We start from the raw sequence: 19,903 nt of genomic DNA, 5'->3' as shown, positions 1-19,903 counted from the left end.
CCCAACCCCAACTCAAAAGACTCGGGCTCCATCAGACAAATCTCTCTGCAGATGCTGTGGTTGGAAACACAAACCATTCACCAGCAACTCTTAAGCTGCCTGGACTCCCAGCAGGTTAGCTGAATTATTTGGAAAACATATGAGAGGGGCCTGATAAACTCCACAATGTCTAAAAGTTATTAAAGAAAAATCTATTATTTAAAGTAAACAGTTTTGTAATCCTTAAGTTACCAATCTTTACACATTTGAAGAACTAAGAGATGGGAGACAGAAAATCTTAGCAATATGGATATATATGTATGTATATGTATATATACACACATATCAATACATATATATACGACACCAACAATCCCAGCAACTGCAATAGAGGAGTTGCTGCCTTTATTTTAAACTGTTGCACTGCTGACATGTTACGAAGGACCAATGACACAAAGCCCAGATGTATAACAAACCCTGCTTCACCTAAACCCTTGGTTTCTAATTATTTGGTGGAAGAAAATTTTGTATTGGAAAACCGGGAATTGTTGCTTTAAGGCTTGTCAAATGGATCATTAATACACATTTAATGGATGGCCCTTGGAGAATGTAACCTACGATTTACTAATATAGACAGGGATGAGTAAGCAACATCAAGGTGTGGCTCCTCCTTTATCTTACCACTACACTCATATGTATGCTTTGTATGGAAAACTTTATTTGATAATAAAAATAGCATTCACAGACTTTCTCCTTCTTTGTTGCTACATCATATACATAGTGTCTGTTCCAAGGCAAGAAGCTTGTACTGGGTAAGTCCACATCTACTTGTACTAGTGTTATGTATAAACCCAAAAAGTCAAATAAAGCTATGAACAATGTGATATTTATATATGCATAGTGTTTTATAAAAAAGATTGGCCCACATACTGCTTTTCATCAACACAGAAAAGAGCATTATGTCTGAAGCACATTGCAAGAAATGATGGTTGAAGAACATAGACTGCATACAAGTGCTTAATAATCCATAAGCAGGCCCACCATGAAGAATTGATATTCAAACCAACAAAAGCTTTAGAATTACTTATATAGTCTCCCATTTTAAAACAGCTTTACATACCTGATTCAGTTTACATTAAAATATATCCCCTGAATCAATTTGTTCCATTTTCAGAAATATAAACACTTAATCACATTCCTCACAGCTAAATTTTGTCATAAATCCTCTTTTATACAAGAAAAAGGCAACAGGTTGGTTTTTTTTTCCAACAGGCTCTATTAATTACAATTTAAACTGTACACACAATGATCGGCCATCTTCTTTCTTGGTTTTGTTTTTACAGTACCATGGCAACAACAGTGATAGACTTGCAATGTTTTTGTGTTCATATGGAAAATGTGAAACAGTATACATGTACACACCAATGCACTGTAAAAAGCAGCAGTTTAATTTAGTGGTCCAACAATAACGGCAAACATTTTGGCTCAGCTAGGCAGTAATCCTTATACCAATCTTATACCGATACTACAGCAGACTTACCACACAACTTGCAAATTTAAAAATACAACTTAGAAACTTGCAGGTTTCCCTTTTGCTGCTGTTCTTAGATTCAAATTTACAGCATAAAACCAGTATGGATAGGCTTCCATAATACAACCAGGTTGTCCCACTGATTGCTTCTTTTTTGCCTGTGTTTTTACTTTGATATACACTTTTTTTTTATTCCCCCCCCACCCCAACCCCAGCAAGTGAACTCCTTCTGCCCCAGTAAGGATGAACCAGTAAAATAAAAAACTTAAATACAGAGCGAGAAGAAGAGAGAGCTTTTGGAATCTGGCAAAATAAGAAAAGCCCACTGGTTTTGCCTGAGCAGAAGGAATACACCCGCTCCAAGAGAGAGGACTTTGCTCCCACCGCATTGTGCCTTGTCCCAGGATCCCGATCCCTCCTCTTGCTTCAAAGCAGACAAACAATAAATACCATGCATGCTTGGGTTGCTGTCCATATACATCTAGAAGATGAGTAGGGCTGCGGCAACTGCCCTAATGAAATATCGTTAAGTGTTGCTGAGGCTAATGAGAGATCAACAGTCTACGTTAGTGTGTGACACAGGCATGGTGGTTACCAGTCCTTCTGTCTTTGTGCATCCTGCAGAGGGGGCCTGAAAGTATAAACTGTTCATGGAACAAACTAGAAATTCCTTATCGCAAATCATCTTGTGCTGTGTGGGTTTGTATTTTTTTTTTTAATTATTAATTATTATTATAAATATCCTTCATTGAAACAGTAGTCTCTTCAAACAGTTCTTGCAATTTTAGGAACATTTGTCTCTTTTGTTTTTAATTCCTTCAGCAGAAGCGCTCCATTCCTACTGAGATGAACCATTTTCTTCCTTTCCCACCCCCAACCCTTAAAAAATTTTCTACATACAGTGTAGCAGTGAGTCACTAGAGAACAGTCTGGATCAAATTATTCAAACGTGGTCATAAAATCCTTTGCCTATATTACTGGCTACCCCCCATTCACTATATTGGGGAGGAGGGAAAGTAGCCCAATAAAGGAATTATTCTTAAGAAATCTACAAAGAATGTAGAAACAAAATTTTATAATCCTTTAGGACCAACATTTGGCAAGTAATTAAAAAAAAAAAAAGAATACACTGAAAAATACTTTCTTTAATATTATACATCAGGCACAACACTTTTTTTTATTTTTTTATAAGATTTAATCTGCATAAAAGGTTTGTAGGATCAGCAGGTGCCGGATGGATGTCTCCTCGCCTGCAAAAGCCGGATGGTTTCAGCTCCCACTCTCTCTCCTCGGCTCCTGCCACGTGGGGAAGGTGACGGGGACCCCGGGGGACCCCTCAGATGCTGAGGTCGGTGCTGCACTCCTTGTGCGGCCGCCGGCGCTGCTCGGGCGGGTGCCTGCGGCTCGGCTCCTGCTTCCAGCCGGGCTCTTCCCTCTCCCGGCGGCCGGCTCGCTCCTCCCTGAGCCGTCTGTCGGGCGACCTCTCCCTCCGCCGGTCGGAGGACTTGGCCCGCCGGTCCAGGGAGCTCTCTCTTCTCCGGTCGGGCGACCTCCTGGGCTCCGTGAGTCTCTCCAGCGACCGCCGGCGGCGGCCGGGGGACCGCTCTCTGCGCCTCTCAGGGGAGAGGTCTCTCCTCCTCTCGTGTCGTTCCCGCCTCTCCAAAGTGTTGTCGGCACTCCTCGTCCCTTCCCTGCGCTTTTCGGGAGACCTTCTCTTCTGCCCGTTCACCACCGCCCTCTCCGGCTGCCGCTCGCGCCTCCTCTCCGGCGATCTCTCCATCCTCCTGCCTGGCACGTGGTCGTTGGTTTTAGAAGTCCCATTCCAAGTGTGGTGTTCATTGGGATGTCTGCTAAACTCTCTGCTGCCTTTTAGGTCTCTAACATAAGTCCGCTTGTCCCCATGTTGTGATGATTTGTGAAGGTCTGGTGGATAACTGGACTCCGATGATGGGTGCTGCCGTCGGTCAGATGGCACGGGTTTCATTTCCGATATGTTTTGTGAACCTGTGGCGGGACTGTTCCTGTCACTGCTGGGGTCTGAAAGAAAATAACAGCAAAGTGTTTGGTACCGATGCCTTCTGCAGCGCCGTGACACCACTTATCACTCTTCAGACTTCATTAGTGACAAAAACAAACAAGCAGTCAGCGAGGGCTAACCGAAGCTTTTGTTAATTTAACTGCGAACAACGAGAGTTACAGGTTAGTACTGGTGCTGCTCTGTTCATTAGTCGTGTTTTGGTCCAAGCCTGTATCATCTTATTGCTCTTCTGGTCATGGGGCATTTTATGGTTTCCCCAAGCCCAAATTCATAATGTTTTGGTTACCCTACTTTCTTTCCAGTTGGGGCTGTTGGTGTTTTGGGTTTTTTTAACAGTTTCCAATAAAGAAGGTCTTTAGGGAAGGATTTTTTTCTTTCAAGTCTTTTGAAAGAATTGCCTTCCAGGTGTGGGAGGCCTTGTTTCAAATAGCAGAAAATGTACAGAAAATAGAATTGATTATTAAGTTTCTGCCTTGTAAAATAACATTTTGAAGGTGTGAGAATTAGACTGTAATCATGCAATTTTCATTTCATTTAAGACATTACTTAATCTCACTTAGTTCTACCATGTTACAAAAAGTCCTCAGGTAGATTTTGGTTTTGCCACAATGATTTGAACAATGATGACAGAGGTTATGATTTTTTCATATCAAAGCAATGGAAAGATATTGTAATATGTAGGATGGCTTTGATTAAAACCTAATCTCCAGCTCATTATTTTTCATGTAGTATTTCAGGTAAAATACAGCTGAGCTACCTCTGCGAGACAAACTGCAAAGCTGAAGAAAAAAAACAACCCCCAAACTAAAAACCAGCCCCTGTACTGTAGCTAAGCTACAATTACTCACATCACTTGTAACGGATGTTTATGAATGATTCATTATAGATACGGCAATCATTAAAGTAGCTGTGCTGACTTAATGTGAGCATTGCTTTAATTTGCTTATTGTTTTCTTTGTTAAAGTAACTTCTGCAGGGCAGCTCGGCTGGTGTCAGCTACGCTTCCTGCACCCAGACCCCCACCTTGAGGTGGACTGTCCTCATGGCAACAACTGAAAACCCTCACACACACGTGGGCAAATTATTTTTGTCTGTTTTCCTCCTTTTTGTCTTCCCTCCCCCAAGCCAAACACTCTATGCGCTCATTCGTCCTGCCATCACACAAAGTATCTCCCTCTTGATGTCATTTCCATTCCTGAGCTTGGGAGGGTCGGTGTGGGCCACGGTATTTGTGATTTCCAGGTGAAACCCGTGTTGTGACTCACGTGTGTGCATTTTCACTTATTAGCTTTTCCAGGCAGCAGCTGGGAACCACACTGCTTTTCCATAGCTGTAAGCACGTGGCTTGTGGCAGCCTGGCTATTGCACAAGGTACCAGCGAGGTTTAAACGTGTCCTGGGGTGTACTTACAATTCAGGGGACGCAAGGTGCTCGGAATGAACTGCTGTACATATAAAATATAGCAAAGCAGAAAGCAATGTGAGGGAATTAGGCCACAGCACAAAAACACCTAATATTGATTTTAGCTACAAACCGTAGTTTGATTATGGCCCATAAGGTAGAAGCAAGACTCCCCGAGCTTGTCATTTCTCATACATGCAGCGATATTAGGAGGTATCATCGCTGAGGAAGGAAGAGCCCAGCACCAAGAAAAGTAAGAGAAAGAGAAAGAGAAAAGCAGAAAATTTAGATTCCCTATAATAAAGATGAAAGAAAGAAAAATCTTCATATTAATATTTTATCTTAGAATAAAGAAAGTTTATTTTTCCAGTCAGATTGTCTAGGCTTCACCCAAATATAAGGCTGCAAAGACAGCAGTTGTTATCATCGTGACATAGAGAGACATCTAAGAGGTGATTTAATAACCCAGACAACGAGAGCATCCATTCTAAAAGACAGCTGGAACAGCGACACAGAATGTCATAGAAAAAACATTAACAATCAAACAACAACGAAAATAAAGTCCACCAGAGACCACGACATTAAAAATAAGTACAAAACTCATTACAAAAATATACAGCCTCATAGAGAAGCACGTTCCAATCGAGTCAGAAAAATATTGGAACTTAACATTATTAGAGGAACCATTTGCGACTGCAGCGAACAGAACAAAGAGAGGAAGGAGTCCCAAATGTTACAAGGATATTCTTTACAGTAGTGCAACCCCTGTATATTAAATCCTTGCTTGAAGAATGAACGCTTAGTGGTTTAGCATTAGCCAAAAGAAAATCGGTGGTGGATTTCCATCCTCAGTGCAACAGACATATGCTTTGAGAAGTGAAGCACTTAATTTACAGGGTTTTTATGCAGTCTAGCATATGATACAGTACTGTACATCCAAAGTAGTATAGGAAAAGACAAAGGTAGAAAGAACATTACAGAATTTCAGTGCCATCATTGAACCTTCCGGTGTGCTATTTATAGTACAGAAGTGTAAACCCACAACCTCCCTTCCATATTATTAAACACTTCAATTGTTTGTTGGTTATACTCTGAATTGGTCATTTTAAGTTAAATTAATGAGCAGAGTGAGCAGAAACTCTCAAACGTGGTACAGTAAATGTAAAGAAAATCAAGTTCATAAATTGTGCAGAAAGTTTTTGTTTCTGGTTTTAGGACATGGAGTGAATGATAAACACAGAACTTACTGACACAGAAGTAACCCAAATACGGGATGGAAAGTATAAAGGACATCCCTTCAATCATCCGTTTCTATAGAAACCTCAAAGACCTTTGGTTGGGAGTAGCCCTCCATCGAGGGCACAATATTTGACAATTATCTCAAATAAATAAGACATAATTATAATATTAAATAGTGTGCTAAGTTAAGCCACCCAGCAATCCAACCTCCAGGAGAAGAAAAGGAAATCTAATGCAATTCTTAGTAAGAAACGAGGACTGAATGTTTCCCCCAAGACAGACACAAGAGCACCTTTTCATGAATTCCTCACCTTTTCATACCTTACAAATTAACTAGTTGAAACCAGCAGACAGTTTAAGGGGGAAGAAAAGGGCTCAGGAGGCCAAATCAATATATTTTTGCAGTAAAGCTTTTTTTTTTTTTTTTCCTTTCCTTATTTTTCTTACATAACTTTATAAATATTTACATAAATACTAAGGGAAGGCAAAAAATCTCATAAGCCGTCTTGGCATTCATGTCTATGGATACAGACCGGAACTAAGAGAAAAATCTACCAAAAAAATTAAAAAATCACTGCTTCAGAATAATAACTCAGAATCCCAGTTTTTGCATTGATTAGAAGTAGAGATCTATTTGAAAAAAAAAAACAAACAATTCAGCCGCTGAGAAACAGTTTGGCACAGTTCAATGACATTCCTTGTTTGGCTGGACAAGACAATAAGGTTTTGTTTTGTTTTGTTTTCCTCTCTGATCACCAAAAATACTGCTATGATGATCTTGCCTTACACTGCGCCCCAAGTCCATGGAAGCAAGCAAAGGATGAAATGTGTAGAAAATTCAGCACAAGCGAGGCAATTAACCATATGTTGCAAAGGTTGGTAAGACACTGGTGAGAAAGGAAAATAAAAAAGAATTCCCGCTTCAGATCTTGAGACAAATCATTCATGGAGTGATGCCAGGGAAGAAAGGAATGTTTTCATAGTTTGACCCACCATATTCTGGGACAGAGCCATCTCCGCGTTTCAGAAACAGGCGGACCCTGCGGCCACCGTTTTTAATCAGTTCGATGGCCCGAGCATGCTTCATGTTCTTGGTAGTTTCTCCGTTGATCTCTAAGATTTCATCACCGATCTGTCAATGCAATAAAAAAAAAAGTCTAAGATTAGCAACAAGCCCCCATGAGGGACATCACCAGCACACCACAAGACAACGGCCACAGCAAAGTTGGAAGAGCTATGCACCACATGAAGCTAAATACACCCAGCTCCTTCCAGTGACAGCCCACTGAAGACAAGAAGACAACAGGGAAAGCTTGAGGTATCAAAATAGTTCATCGCTGTTCCATAAAACCACCTCGCATACTGTATTGCTCAATACCTATAGCTGTGTTAGGACCGGTGTTCTTTCATTTTATTTACATTCTTTGTAAAGTCTCTGGTCAAAGTGGTTGCTTGTTTTACAGTCTGCTGTTACTGGGACGTTCAAATAGTTTGCTCAGGTCTGTTACTCACTTGGATATAATACCCACTATGAACCAGCAAAGCTGCTTTTGTAAATATAATCATTCATCGGGATAGGAAAACAGGGCTTGGAAGAGCGTCAAAGCATTGACTTCCACAGGGCAGCACTGATTTATTTCCATCAGCAAAAGTATTGGACCTATAAATCAATCGCTAGCAAAAGAATTTTGAAAATGCTCTTTGCATGATATATCCAGAGGAGAAAAAGACATATGCTGTAAAGTTATCACACATTCTCTAACTGAGGAGCAAGGAGTACATAAAACTTGGCAATTTATTTTTTCTGTAGGCATTTTAGAACATATGCACTTGTAATTATGTTGATAACTTAGCTGACATGTGGAGTTAACAGTTTATACTAATCAAAAACTATATTATAATTTTGTAACCCCTGGGTCAATGTCTATGCTCTCTGCCCTCTCTGCTCACTGACAGAGAGGACCAGGAGGAACACTTTGACTCTCTACTCACAGCTGCAGTTTAAGAGCTGAGGCTGTTACATTTCCATTACTACATGTACCTTGTCCCTGTATGGGAGAGAAACGGAAGGCAGTTTATTGCAAAGAAGCGTTTTTTATTTACACGTACCCTCATCTTCCCGCATCTCTCAGCTGGCCCATCCTCAGCGAGCCGCAACACGTACAGATCCATGTTGTACTCCCGGCCACCTCGCAGGCTGAAGCCAAACCCTTTGGGTCCTCTCTCCAGCTCAACAGTGTAAAAGTCTTGGTCCTGCTGGAAGGAAGACAACATGTGTGCAATTGAACTGAAAGTTAAATGCTGCTCTACCCTCATTTTGCAATTATCCAACTAACGCATATTTTTTTTGTTGTTGCTCATAATTAAAAAAAGAAAATCAGTTGAGTTTTCACATGCAGACTAGAATTTTCTGCTTCCTCGGATACCACACTGTTATTTGTAGTGCTAGTGGTGCAAAGAGCTGTTTGGATGAATGGCCTTGGCCACATGCCATGTATTTTTAGGCACCTCTGTTATACACCACCTCCTGTGGCCAGGGCAGAAAAGCACATTTCTGGAGGGTGGTTGATGCTCTACCAACTGCAAAGGAAGGTTGAGGCAACCTCACTGCCAGTGCCAGGCTTTAGGTAAATGTCTAATGGTACCTGGGACGAGTCTATGCCATGGCGCTGGCTTTTCCTTTTTGTTACCACCTCATCTATTCCTTTGCAAGAAGCTCAGAAGTAAGTGCATTGTTTTGCATAAATGCTGTTGCCGTAGGGATGTTTTGAAATCCCTAATGGAAGAGGTTACTTCTGGGATGGCCAGTGGCAAGGAAATTTAAGAGTGAGACGGATAATCTCTCTAATAAGATGCCATATGTGAAGGCTAGAACACTCCGGTTATTGCCCCCCATAACTTTTCCTCTTTTTTGTCCTCTGAATTTATCATTTACACACAACAGTACTTTCTAGAGAGGCCCCTCCAAATGTACAATTCAATAAACAAACACATAAATTATTACTGTTGTAAAAATGTCAGCTTTTTTTCTTCCCTATTTTGTTCTCCCTAGAAGTCTTGATGAGAATGTGTTGGAAACGTTTCTCAGCTAAAACAACAGCAACACATATTAAGAAGCTAACCAGCAAATTCCTTTTTCTTCAGCAAACAGACCAAGGGAGAACACCTTCCCAGTAGGAATTGTCAAGGGAAACATTTGAATGCAGCCCTCAAGCAGATTGGAAGCAACAGTCTGTGATAAACAAAATAATTAGAAAGGTTCTCCTTACCTGTGCTGCTTGGGGTGGCTTGAAATCAAACTGGGATTCCTGCTTTGGTTTGGTGTTGTTCCTGCTGTGGCAAGTGACAGAAAGAGGGAGAGAGGAAAAATAAAGCTCATGGGATGTGAAGACGATTGAGAAGCAACCGAAGAGAGAGCACGTCAACGTGCTCTCCTCAAGGAAAACAATCTGACCTGGTCTCCTGTGGTATTTGCTGAGGAGTATGTGTGGTTGTAATTGTAGCAATTTTTTCTGCATTGGTCAATAAAGTAGCATTGGAGGATTCTGCAAAATAATTTTTTTTTCATTATGAGGGAAGACCATTGGATATTAATTGATAAAACAAAAGTTTTGCAAAGGCATTTCACTAGAAACCATCACTATGTTGTTTTTAAAGAACATGAGATTAGCTCAAATTTCTTAAATCCAAAAACTAACAGGATAAAGTTTAAGCTAAGTCATAGTAATTATATATATCAAACAGTACAGAACCTCAGTTGTAGAGAAATATTGGCCTTTGAGTTGCACATTGAAACTTAACATGATATATGCCGCATGGCTCATCTTTTTACTGGTATCTGTCACCAGATGTACCAAATTACTGTGTATTCTGTTTTTCTTCTTCATAAGAGGAAAACTTCTAAACACCCCTAACCAACTACGAAGCATTTGTCACATAACTGCTGCTGCTGTATTCTATGCTCTTGAAAAAGTCAAGGCTTTATGGAAGACATCATCTTTACCTTCATTGTCACTGCAAGAACTAATGAGCAAAACATGTGCATATTGGAAACTGCCACATCTACCCATCACAAATGGTGTAGAGCAGGGAGTCAAATATTTATACAATATACGTAGTATATTTATATAATATATACACAAATGAGTCGTGTTTTTTTTTCAGTAAGCAAACACATCAGAATTCTCATTCATCTCAAAAAAAAAATACCGCCACTCAACTGGAAAAAAAAAATAAAAAAAGAAAAATAATTGTGAAATCTAGATTAGAAACATCTTTGACCGTTAGACACACTCAGAACAAAGACTGACTTCTGGACGAGGCGTTGAAGAATGTTTTGTCTGTTGTCTAACGACATGAATTCCAATCATTAAAGTCTCCAAATATGGTAGAATGACTGGATTAATTTTATAGTAGCAATAACTATTCCATGGATTATAAGCTTATCAGTGCTTCCTCCATCAGAAACTGCAATCTGCAGTAGGATTGAGACAGGGCTTTTATCTAATACCTCACAAGGTGATATTCAAAGTGGTTAAAATGCAAGCTTCCTGAAATCCATCTTTGAAATAAAACTCGCTGCTGCCTGAGCACTCAAAGCTGCACACAGGGACGTGGAACCACCTGTAGTACATGCACCAGCAGCTCTGGTACCATTTACAAAAGGGCTCACTGGTAGAATAGAGAAAGAAGGATTAACTTCAAAACTCAATTTATGCCATGGTAAAGGGTTGTCAGCACAACATCAGCCTGTACAAATGCTGTATTTCTCTACACAAAGGAGGAGATGTTCCCAGGAGTGGTCCTCTCTCCTGCTTCACAAATCTGGGAAGGGAGTAGCTGTAGGCACAAGTGAAAAGGGACTATCTAGGTGTCCTTCACAGCATGGCATGGCAGAATGGTCCCCTTGTCATTTTGGACCTTTATCATGGAGTTCAATAAGACCAGAGTTAACCCAGAACTCATTTAAAATTCTGCCTAAAATTAAGGTCATGCACCTTGTTTCTTAATTGAATGTCTTCAGTTCCAATCCCACTTGAAAAAAAGCCACCAACAGAAAACAGCAATGAAAACCGGGTGGAAACATTTGGCTCTCCAACATTATATTACAAGGTCTTCTACCCTGCCCTTGTTTGCTTCTTAAGCTCCAGGCATCCGGTAATTCATTTTATTTACTACGGAGAAATCTGCCATTGTTAAACAGAGTTCAACTGTAATACAAAATTGCAGAAATGGGAGGGGTTCTTGCCTGAATTAAGGAGAGGTGGTGGTTGTGGGCTTACTTGGTCCTGGGAACCTATTCTATTTCATGAATTTATTTTCATTGTGGAGATATCTAGATGAGGTGAAGGCTTTTCCTTTCTGTGCATGTCAAGGGCAACTCAGGAAATGGGAAATATTAAAAGAAGAACCATTTAAACAGATGGGTGCAAGGACAGCAAAGCTCCTTTGCCTGCAGCAATGTGGCCAAGTTAACATGCCCAAACCCTCAACATATGCAGTTGTAACATCTTCCAGACCAGAGCTGGCTTGTGTCCAGTGTCTTGGAGAGCAGGAGCAGCTCCTGTGTCTACCTGCATCTCTCAGGGTAGACATGACCAAAACAAGCCCTCGTGAGGATGTGCCGCTGGCAACTGGCTCGTGTGAGGAGGAGGCATCCCTATGTGTGGTTACACTGTTGGATTTTGTGAAGGTGCCTTGATGCTAAAATTAGTCTCCAACATAAGAAGGCCTTGAAACATGGTTAAGTGTTCTCTATTTATCCAGAACAAAAGCCTCTGAAAACTTCCACAAATATTTGAAGATCAGATGAAGATGAGCTTCAAAGAGAATGTAAGATTTCTACCCTTTAGTAGGTCACACTAAGAATGCCAAGCAGAGCAACAACAAATCTTGGTATAGATGTATCTCTACGCCACTGTACTGTGTCTATCTTTAGCCCACCCTACCCCATGAGTCAGGAGTTGTGCATAATTTTGCTAGTTTTTTAGACACTGGTTCAGGATGCATGCCAGCCTCCATGCAAAACTGGAACGGCACACAAATATAGGAAAAATTGTCTCTGTTAGAATTACAACTATACGTTCTAAATCCTATTTCATTGATTCCTTGCCCCATTCTGCCGTAGAACACTCAGACACCAATTAAATGTCTAATCTAAGCTTGTCATTTTTCAGCACTCTGTATCCTTGCATCAGCTGGTGATACGTTACAGCATTGTCATTTCATGGCAGATGCACTCCTGCAGTGGTCTAGGGCAATGAGTTGGTGCAAGACTTACTATACAGCAAAAACTCTTGATGTTTTTAATAATGTTAGAAGAGATTAGAAGTGTGAGTTTATTGTGAGTCTTGTGATAAACCTTGGTTTCATGTTTGTCTCAGAAGCATGGCTTCTGACTTATTCTCCCCCCTGCCCCTTTAAGTGCACTGTAAGACCATTTATATTTACAAAAAAAGCAGCCCAAAAGCAACAAAAATAAAAACCAAATCAAAAGCACCCAAGGACAGCAAAATGAAAACAACATTAAAACCTTTTTTTTTTTTTAGAGCAAACCTCTCAGCAATTTCAAGAGTGTTTGGTTTATTTGCTTTTGGAAATTAAATGCAGGTAATTCTGTGCAAAGTTGGCAATACGAATTTCAAAGGGACAGTAAATGAAAAGACTAGAAGCCTGCATTGCGATGAGAGACAAGAGTTGTTTCCTTCCCTAAATTACACCTTTCCACCTTTGCTGGGAATACTTGTCAGTCACAGGTACAGATTTCCATTCTAACCTAAGCAATTGAAAATTATGTTTTGTACACATATTTGCATGAACAAGACTGGCTGAGCATTCATGTCAGGATGCTATAGTCTTCTCAAAAAATTCCTAAATCATTCAAAAGTTATTAACCTCTTAGGTATTTTTGCCTTTTAAAAAGATTATTGAAAGATTCGCCTTCCTGGATTTTGATCAGAAACTAAAATAGAAGCACTGAACAATTATTTTCCCAGTTTACCTTCCAAAACTGGCACACACAGGCCAGCTCAGATGTTAGCCTGATTCACAGCCATTTTATTATTCATGAACACTCAATTTGCTGGAAGCAGGAAAGGATCATATACCATTTGACCTGATAGCTACTAAACAGTAGGAAAATAAAGCCTTTAATGCAAAACATATAATGATAAACAGAAATAATTTATAACCAGATCATTTCTCATCCTGGCCTATTTTTATCCTAAAGCTAAACATAGCATAATCATGCTCTGTGGGGTAACCAATTCCATGTTTCAGATTAGAAAGCATGAGAGTCAGCAACTACCACATGCTTCTTGCTGGAAATCATATCATGTAACTACTTCATTCTGCTATGCAGGTACCAGGCTCAATTCAGCCATACTTTCTCAACCCTTCTTTTAAACTTAATCATACTTTCTCTATATTTAACTGAATGCAAATAGTATCCTGTACAACTCTAAGAAATGCTCATTAGCACTGTATCTGAGCCATCAAATCTTAAAACTGTGGATTCAGCTTAAAAAGAGAACCAATTAAAAAGATTTCTGCCTAATGAGTTCTCACTATGAACCCATCCATGGCAGAGCAGGACAATGAACAAATAAAATACTCAGAATTTAGAACCACAGCAGCTTTAGTTGTGCTTTACACATGTTTCTGCTCTGTTCCTATTTGGCATCACAGCTAGGGATGAATTTAACGAAATTGATATATAACACAGCTCCTTATTTTTACTAAACAGTTAAATGACCTGAAACCGGTACCAAATGTCAGCATATTATAAGGGATCCTGCACATTCCCTCTGTTCTGAAATGGTGATATCCCGTCTAGGATAACTCTTACAATGATCGGCTGCAAGCACACAGCAGCTCCAGAGCCACTGGAATTGAACAAAGTCATTTCAAAATGTACTGAGCTTGTTCCCAAAGCAACTCACCCAGAATAAAAACAAATCTTCTTTTCAAACAGCTTACAACATGACAAAGTGTTTATCCTTTTCTGTGATCTCTTTACTCTATAGCCTGCTTGTATATATACAAAGCTTCAGGAATCCCACATATTAACGAGTGATTCCCAAATATTCTAAAGCTGCATTATCAACCTAAGAATCAAATCGAAGTGTACTGAGATATGCATCAAATTTACGGAGATACATGGAGGAACACGATAAAATTGATTCTTTTTTTAAAGGTAGAATCAGCACCTCCCTGTTTATAAAAAAGAACTCCCATTTGTATGGAAACAAAAAATAAAGCTATGGAACACTCACAGCCTCCCTCACCGCTAATTTCCAAAGTGGAAATTGAGCCCTTCATGACTTTGCAGCTTTGATCGATGTAAAAAGCCCAGGAACAAAACCAACAAGAGGGTCAGATAAGACAGCAGGAAACATATACTTTACCATCTCCTGGAATGATGCGCAGGGTAACGGTGTTTCCCGCTTCCTTAATGAGGTTGACGATGTCTGAATGTGACTTGTTGGTGATGGAGCACCCATTCACGGCCAAGATTCGATCGCCTACTTTCAGCTTGCCACAGCGGTCTGCGGGACTCCCTTCAATTATCCGACCTATTTTGTGAGGCATGGCCACACATGCATTTCCCGCTTTTGTATTGGTTTGGGGGTTGTTTTTGTTTTGTTTTGGTTTTGGTTTTTTAATTGATTACATATGTGGGTGAAGGGGAAAAGGAGAAAAAGGGTTGAAAAGGGAAAGAGAAGGTTAAGGGTTAATTAATTAATGCATCAAGCAAAAGTTATTATAGGATAGCTTTGCTGCCAGTGTTCAAAACATTGGCAATCAACTAGTATGAGTGCACAGTACTTCTGTTACAAAAAGGTGGTTCGTAAATCATTCAACCCCCCCCCCTTGTTTTCTGTTAATAAATGATGAATTTTTATAGACTACAATTGCAGCCCCATCATAACCCAATTTTTGAATAAAAAAATGGAAACTGTTTGTAGAAAACACAACCCTCCTCCTCCAAGATTACATCGGTGTCAGCGTCTCGAGTTTTTTCTCTAAGTCAGCTGCTGTTCAAGCTTCTGCCAATGTTTTGTTCTTTCTCAATTTAGAAAGAGAAAATTGTTCTAGGCCTAGGAGGGAATGCAACTCCCTTTCTACCATGAAGACCCAATATTTCAGCACTGCGTGGGGAAGCAAGATGAAACGGTTTTCTTCTATTGTGACTAAAGGTACTACCAGGGAAGATACAGGACCGCTACAGATGGGCCAAAACTGACAAAGGTAACTCATTTGGTGCAGGCATCCACGTCAGCCTCTGTTAAACCAAGTTAACCCTTCCCCTTGTACAATCTTAGATGGCATTGGGATGAGAGCAGGGTGGGAATAAGGACCTCCGCAATAAACACCTCTGAAATCATACACACAAAACCATTGAGATGTCTGACATACAGAGCAAGAGCACTGTAGGATGAATGTGTTTTGGAGACAAAATTCTCCTCCTGTTCCATGCGATTGTTTGTCCCAAAAACACAGGGTCATCCATAAGATGCAGAACTGCGACACAGGGGGATACACAGCTTCACTCATATAAATCCATCGGGCTTTTGTACGGCTTCCTACATGGGCAAGAGGCCCTTGGGATACAGCACATGGTTAAAGCCTTGATGTATAGAGTGGTCATCCCATACCTTGCATCCACAATACATTCACCCTCAAGATGCACTTTCCTATCTATGCTGTAGTCTGTATTTGATTAGTAGTTTTAGAGATATACATTGCTGCACACATGGCAACACTAGAAAGACCATAAAGAAGAAACAGGTAAGGAAAGGAATGTGAGATGAGAGAACAAAGTTGGAAATACACAATAAAAACTGGCAGAAAGTGTTAATGTTAGCTGCAAACACTGTGGGGATATTTTTTGTTATTTTACAGTGATGTTAGAAAGTTTCCCTTCCCGGAAATACAAAGACTCCTCCAGTTTAAAGGCTGTTTGGAGGGCGAAATGAGCTCCTACTCTATTCAATCCACTGGACATAGATGACAGAGCCCACACCAAAGTGACCAAAGTGAGTTTTAGAACCAGTTTGGCCCATCTCTAAATACTACCCATGAAAGAAAAAAGAACTACAAAAAACTACAGGTCCAAAGCAAGCAACACACAGCAGAGGGAACATATCTCATGCAGAGTATTAGGTAAAAGCTGAATACACTTGAAAAAAATTATAGGAAAAACAGTCACAGATCAACAGATCTCCAATGAGGAGCCCCTGCACAGAAAACTTCCAGTTAGCGAGAATCTTAGGCTAAAGCAAACACAACTCTTTACGACCTCAGGTCAAGGTTTCTCTGCAGAAAAGAGTTAAAGCATAGTCTTCATACAGTAAAAGTTATTCACACACATGTTTGCAAATACTTTCAGAGGATAAAAGCTCTCTCTCCAGTTTAGACTGAGTTCAATTTAATCTAAATTACATTACACCAGGGCTGTCAAACTCCTTTTCACTGGGGGCCGCATCAGCCTCACGGTTACCTTCAAAGAGCCGAATGTAATTTTAGGACTGTATGAATTTAGTTAACTACTCCTAGTTCATATAGTCCTAAAATTACATTCAGTCCTTTGAAGGCAACTGTGAAGCTGATGTGGCCCCCGGTGGAAACGAGTTTGACACCCCTGCATTACACCACTGTGTTCTGGGACCAAAATACCTATTCTGGAAGAGCAGTGTCCAGCAGCAAGGACAGTGCATCTGAGAACCCACAGAACTCAATGCATCAGGTCTATACCAGATATTTTCTCCTTGAAATCTCTGCTGCCATGACTGCCCAGAACAGTGGTAGAAATGGCTAATTCTACACCAATATCTTATTTACTAGCAATTTACTAGCAATGGTTCTGCCAATGGCAGGAAAAACAAGGGGTAAAGTCTACTTCTTGCCACATGCACCTGCGTGCCTCAGAGCGTTCCAGCTGTCCAGGGAGACTGCAATGTATTCTGTCTGCAAACCACAGCCCTGCTCTGAGAGATGATGTGAGGCAGGGCCAGTGCACTCACTCTGTCTTCTCTTTCCCCCTCCATCCCTATCACACACCACAGACTAACACAGAAGGAGGAGCTGCTTTTTCCCCTACAAAGTATAAATGGTTGCTGCCTCTGGTCCCTTTGGAGGAGATGGAAAGGGAAGAAAATAGCATCTCTGACTGGTTTCCTCCTTGCAATGACATTTCTGCTCTAGAGTAGGCTGTTTTGTGCATACTTGCAGAACCAGCTTATGTGCACCTCTTCTACAGCAACACCTGGAAATGCGAGTCTGTCTAGCAGAAAGTATTGTCTTCAGAAAGAAACCATGACTACTTCTATTGGGGCAAGATATTAAGTGCGACATCACGTGATCTTTATTTCCCCCTATTCGGAAGAAATGGATTTGGGAACAAGTGGAATAGGTAAAAAAAATCCTCTTTTTTTAACAGTATTCTCCATTTCATGTCTCACCAGTAAGCACTATTAATTAAAATTTCCCAGCTATCAGCATGCTCACTCCATAATGAGGATCAGAATAACCCTGATTGCCAAAGAGAAGTTAATCCGTTTAAGCATCACTGCTTTTAAATCAACTGGCTCAATTCCACCATCAGGAAACATATTTCATCCCACCTGCTCCACTTCTGTTTTAGCAAACAGAATCACTTGGGGGGGGTGGTCCCTGGCTGGTCTTCTGAGAGCAAACCCCAGAAAGGTGTCCAGCTCACAGGGAGCATCAGGAATTGCCCTTGGTGGCATTTTTCCCCTTCAGGTTGGGATTTCTGATTTCGCTTTTCTTGACTCAGTGCTGAACAAAACCCAGGAGGCAAACACCTACCAAGACTTGGCCTCTGATTAAGCTATTAATTAGGGCATGCTCATGACATTTAATTAAACAGATCCCAACTTGCCTCCTTGCACTACAGCGCTCAAATCTGCATCTCACTCGAGGCGCATTGATAAAACCCCAAGACTTACCAAATGTCGTCCCTGCCTCCGGCCTGCTCACCGACGAGACGATGACGAAGCCGAACCCCTCGTTTTCGCCGCGGCGGATTTCCACATCGTAGGGCTGGACCACGGCGCTGACGACGCCGCTGCCCCCGCCACCGCCGCTGCCGATGCCGCTGGTGCTGCCGCTGCCCGAGCTGACGGTGTTGAGGGAGTTCTGGCTGCCCTGCGGCGTTCGCTTCTCCTCTGTCAGCGAGGCCGGTTGGTTGCTGCTGTGGTGGGAAGAGGCTGGGGATGGGACTTCATTTTCTGCCTTGGGAACTGGGAAGAGAAAAAAAAGAAAAAAGACTGTGTGAGCAGGCTGCACCGTTTAGTGCTTGAAAAGTGCTGCTCACCAAGAAAAAGGCAAAGAAAAAAAAGGCAGCTCGCCTACTTTAATCTATAAATCAAGGCCATAATGATCAAAGGCTCTGTCTCCTTTTGGATGTCACCACCAACAGCTCTGTTTGGCGACAGCACTGACTATAAATGCTCATCCTCTCCAGTGCATGGTCATACAGCCAAAGTGTTTTGCTGCCGAACTATAGCAGCAGTACAGTTAAACCAGTGTAGTGCTGCGTACTCGGATGCTCAGTGGCATTTAAAACCTGGATTACACTGGTTCAGAGGTGTCTACTTTAGATATCAGACCCCCACTTCATTTACATATGTGCAACCGTGCATATGCGCAAAAACCCATAGGAGAGAGAGTAATAACAAACACCCAACATTCAACGCCTCTGCATTTTTAAACTCCACACTATCACTTTGGTAGCACTGATTACCTTTGATTACTGTGATCTTAAGTTATAACTACTCACACTAAAGCAAAAAAATATCGTGAACCAAGGTTTTCTGGATGGAAGAACCAGCAAGTATCATCTGTACTGTCTGGCACAGTCAGAGTGTGGAACCATTAAACATTATTAACATTAAACAAGTGTTTAACAGCAACTGAAGTTGGAAGTGGTATTAGTTTAAAATCTAATCAGCTACCAAAAGGCTTGAAGAAATCTCAAAAACATCACTTAGTCCACAGTCTGCTCAAGCCAGGACCACCTATGCTTACTGTCAGTCCTGACAGATGTTTGTCTAATCTGCTGTTAAATATCTCCCCAGGCAATCTATTGGTTGCAATATCTAACTTAAATCTTCCCTGCTGCGACATAAGGGTATTATTTCTAGTTCTATCTAGCGGGCATATGGAGAACATATTATTCCCTTCCTCTTTGCAGCAGCCTCTTATAGTCTTGGGGAGTGTAACACCTCCTCCCTCTCCTCTGCTTTAGGCTAAACAATCCCAATTTGTTCAATATTTCCTTGCAGACCATGTTTTCTAGAGCTCTCCCTATTCTCACTCGTCCTCTGGACTCCCTCCAGTTGGGCTCTCTCCAACTCAAACATGTCTTTCTTGAAGTGCTGGACCATATTGCAACTGAGCCATCATCTGCTGGGAAATCAGGAGAGCCTCCCCCTGTCAACATCCCAGCACAGTGTTTTTCTTCACCTGAGCCAACCTCAGATTAGAACTCGTGGCCCACAATAGCTTCTGTTTTTTTGTTGCTCAGCCCGTTATCCACAGTCCATTTGTGCAGTTGAGAGCAGCATATTGCACTTGTCTCCACTGAACGGCTGCCTCAGCTAATCAGGTCACCTCTCCAATTTGGTGAAGCAAAATTAAGCCGAAGACCTTCAAAGCAACATGAAGAAAATGGGTGCCAAACAAAATCTAAA

General features: G+C 41.1%; 1 protein-coding gene across 30 annotated transcripts in view; it reads right to left on the bottom strand.

The window, feature by feature from the left end:
* Positions 1–675: 675 nt before the first annotated feature.
* The window catches only part of MAGI1 (membrane associated guanylate kinase, WW and PDZ domain containing 1), a 343,515-nt gene continuing 324,287 nt past the window's right edge, over positions 676–19,903 (bottom strand). For 8 of the 30 annotated variants that reach the window (XM_065845232.2, XM_065845239.2, XM_065845243.2 and 5 more), the window contains 7 exons: positions 18,158–18,451; positions 14,594–14,797; positions 9,643–9,733; positions 9,458–9,521; positions 8,298–8,444; positions 7,182–7,320; positions 676–3,547 (listed from right to left, as the gene is read on the bottom strand). In XM_065845232.2, the coding sequence (XP_065701304.1) occupies positions 2,847–3,547; positions 7,182–7,320; positions 8,298–8,444; positions 9,458–9,521; positions 9,643–9,733; positions 14,594–14,797; positions 18,158–18,451 (1,640 nt within the window). In that variant the 3' untranslated portion in view covers positions 676–2,846. Of the gene's footprint in view, positions 3,548–5,082; positions 5,172–5,284; positions 7,321–8,297; positions 8,445–9,457; positions 9,522–9,642; positions 9,734–14,593; positions 14,798–18,157; positions 18,452–19,903 lie in introns of those variants that run through there. The other 22 variants (XM_065845236.2, XM_065845241.2, XM_065845252.2 and 19 more) reach the window with 12 other exon arrangements.

Source organism: Patagioenas fasciata, chromosome 10, assembly GCF_037038585.1.
Source record: "Patagioenas fasciata isolate bPatFas1 chromosome 10, bPatFas1.hap1, whole genome shotgun sequence".
NCBI lineage: Eukaryota > Metazoa > Chordata > Aves > Columbiformes > Columbidae > Patagioenas > Patagioenas fasciata.
Note: the sequence above shows the minus strand (reverse complement) of the source record. Positions and strands in the feature narration are given on the sequence as shown.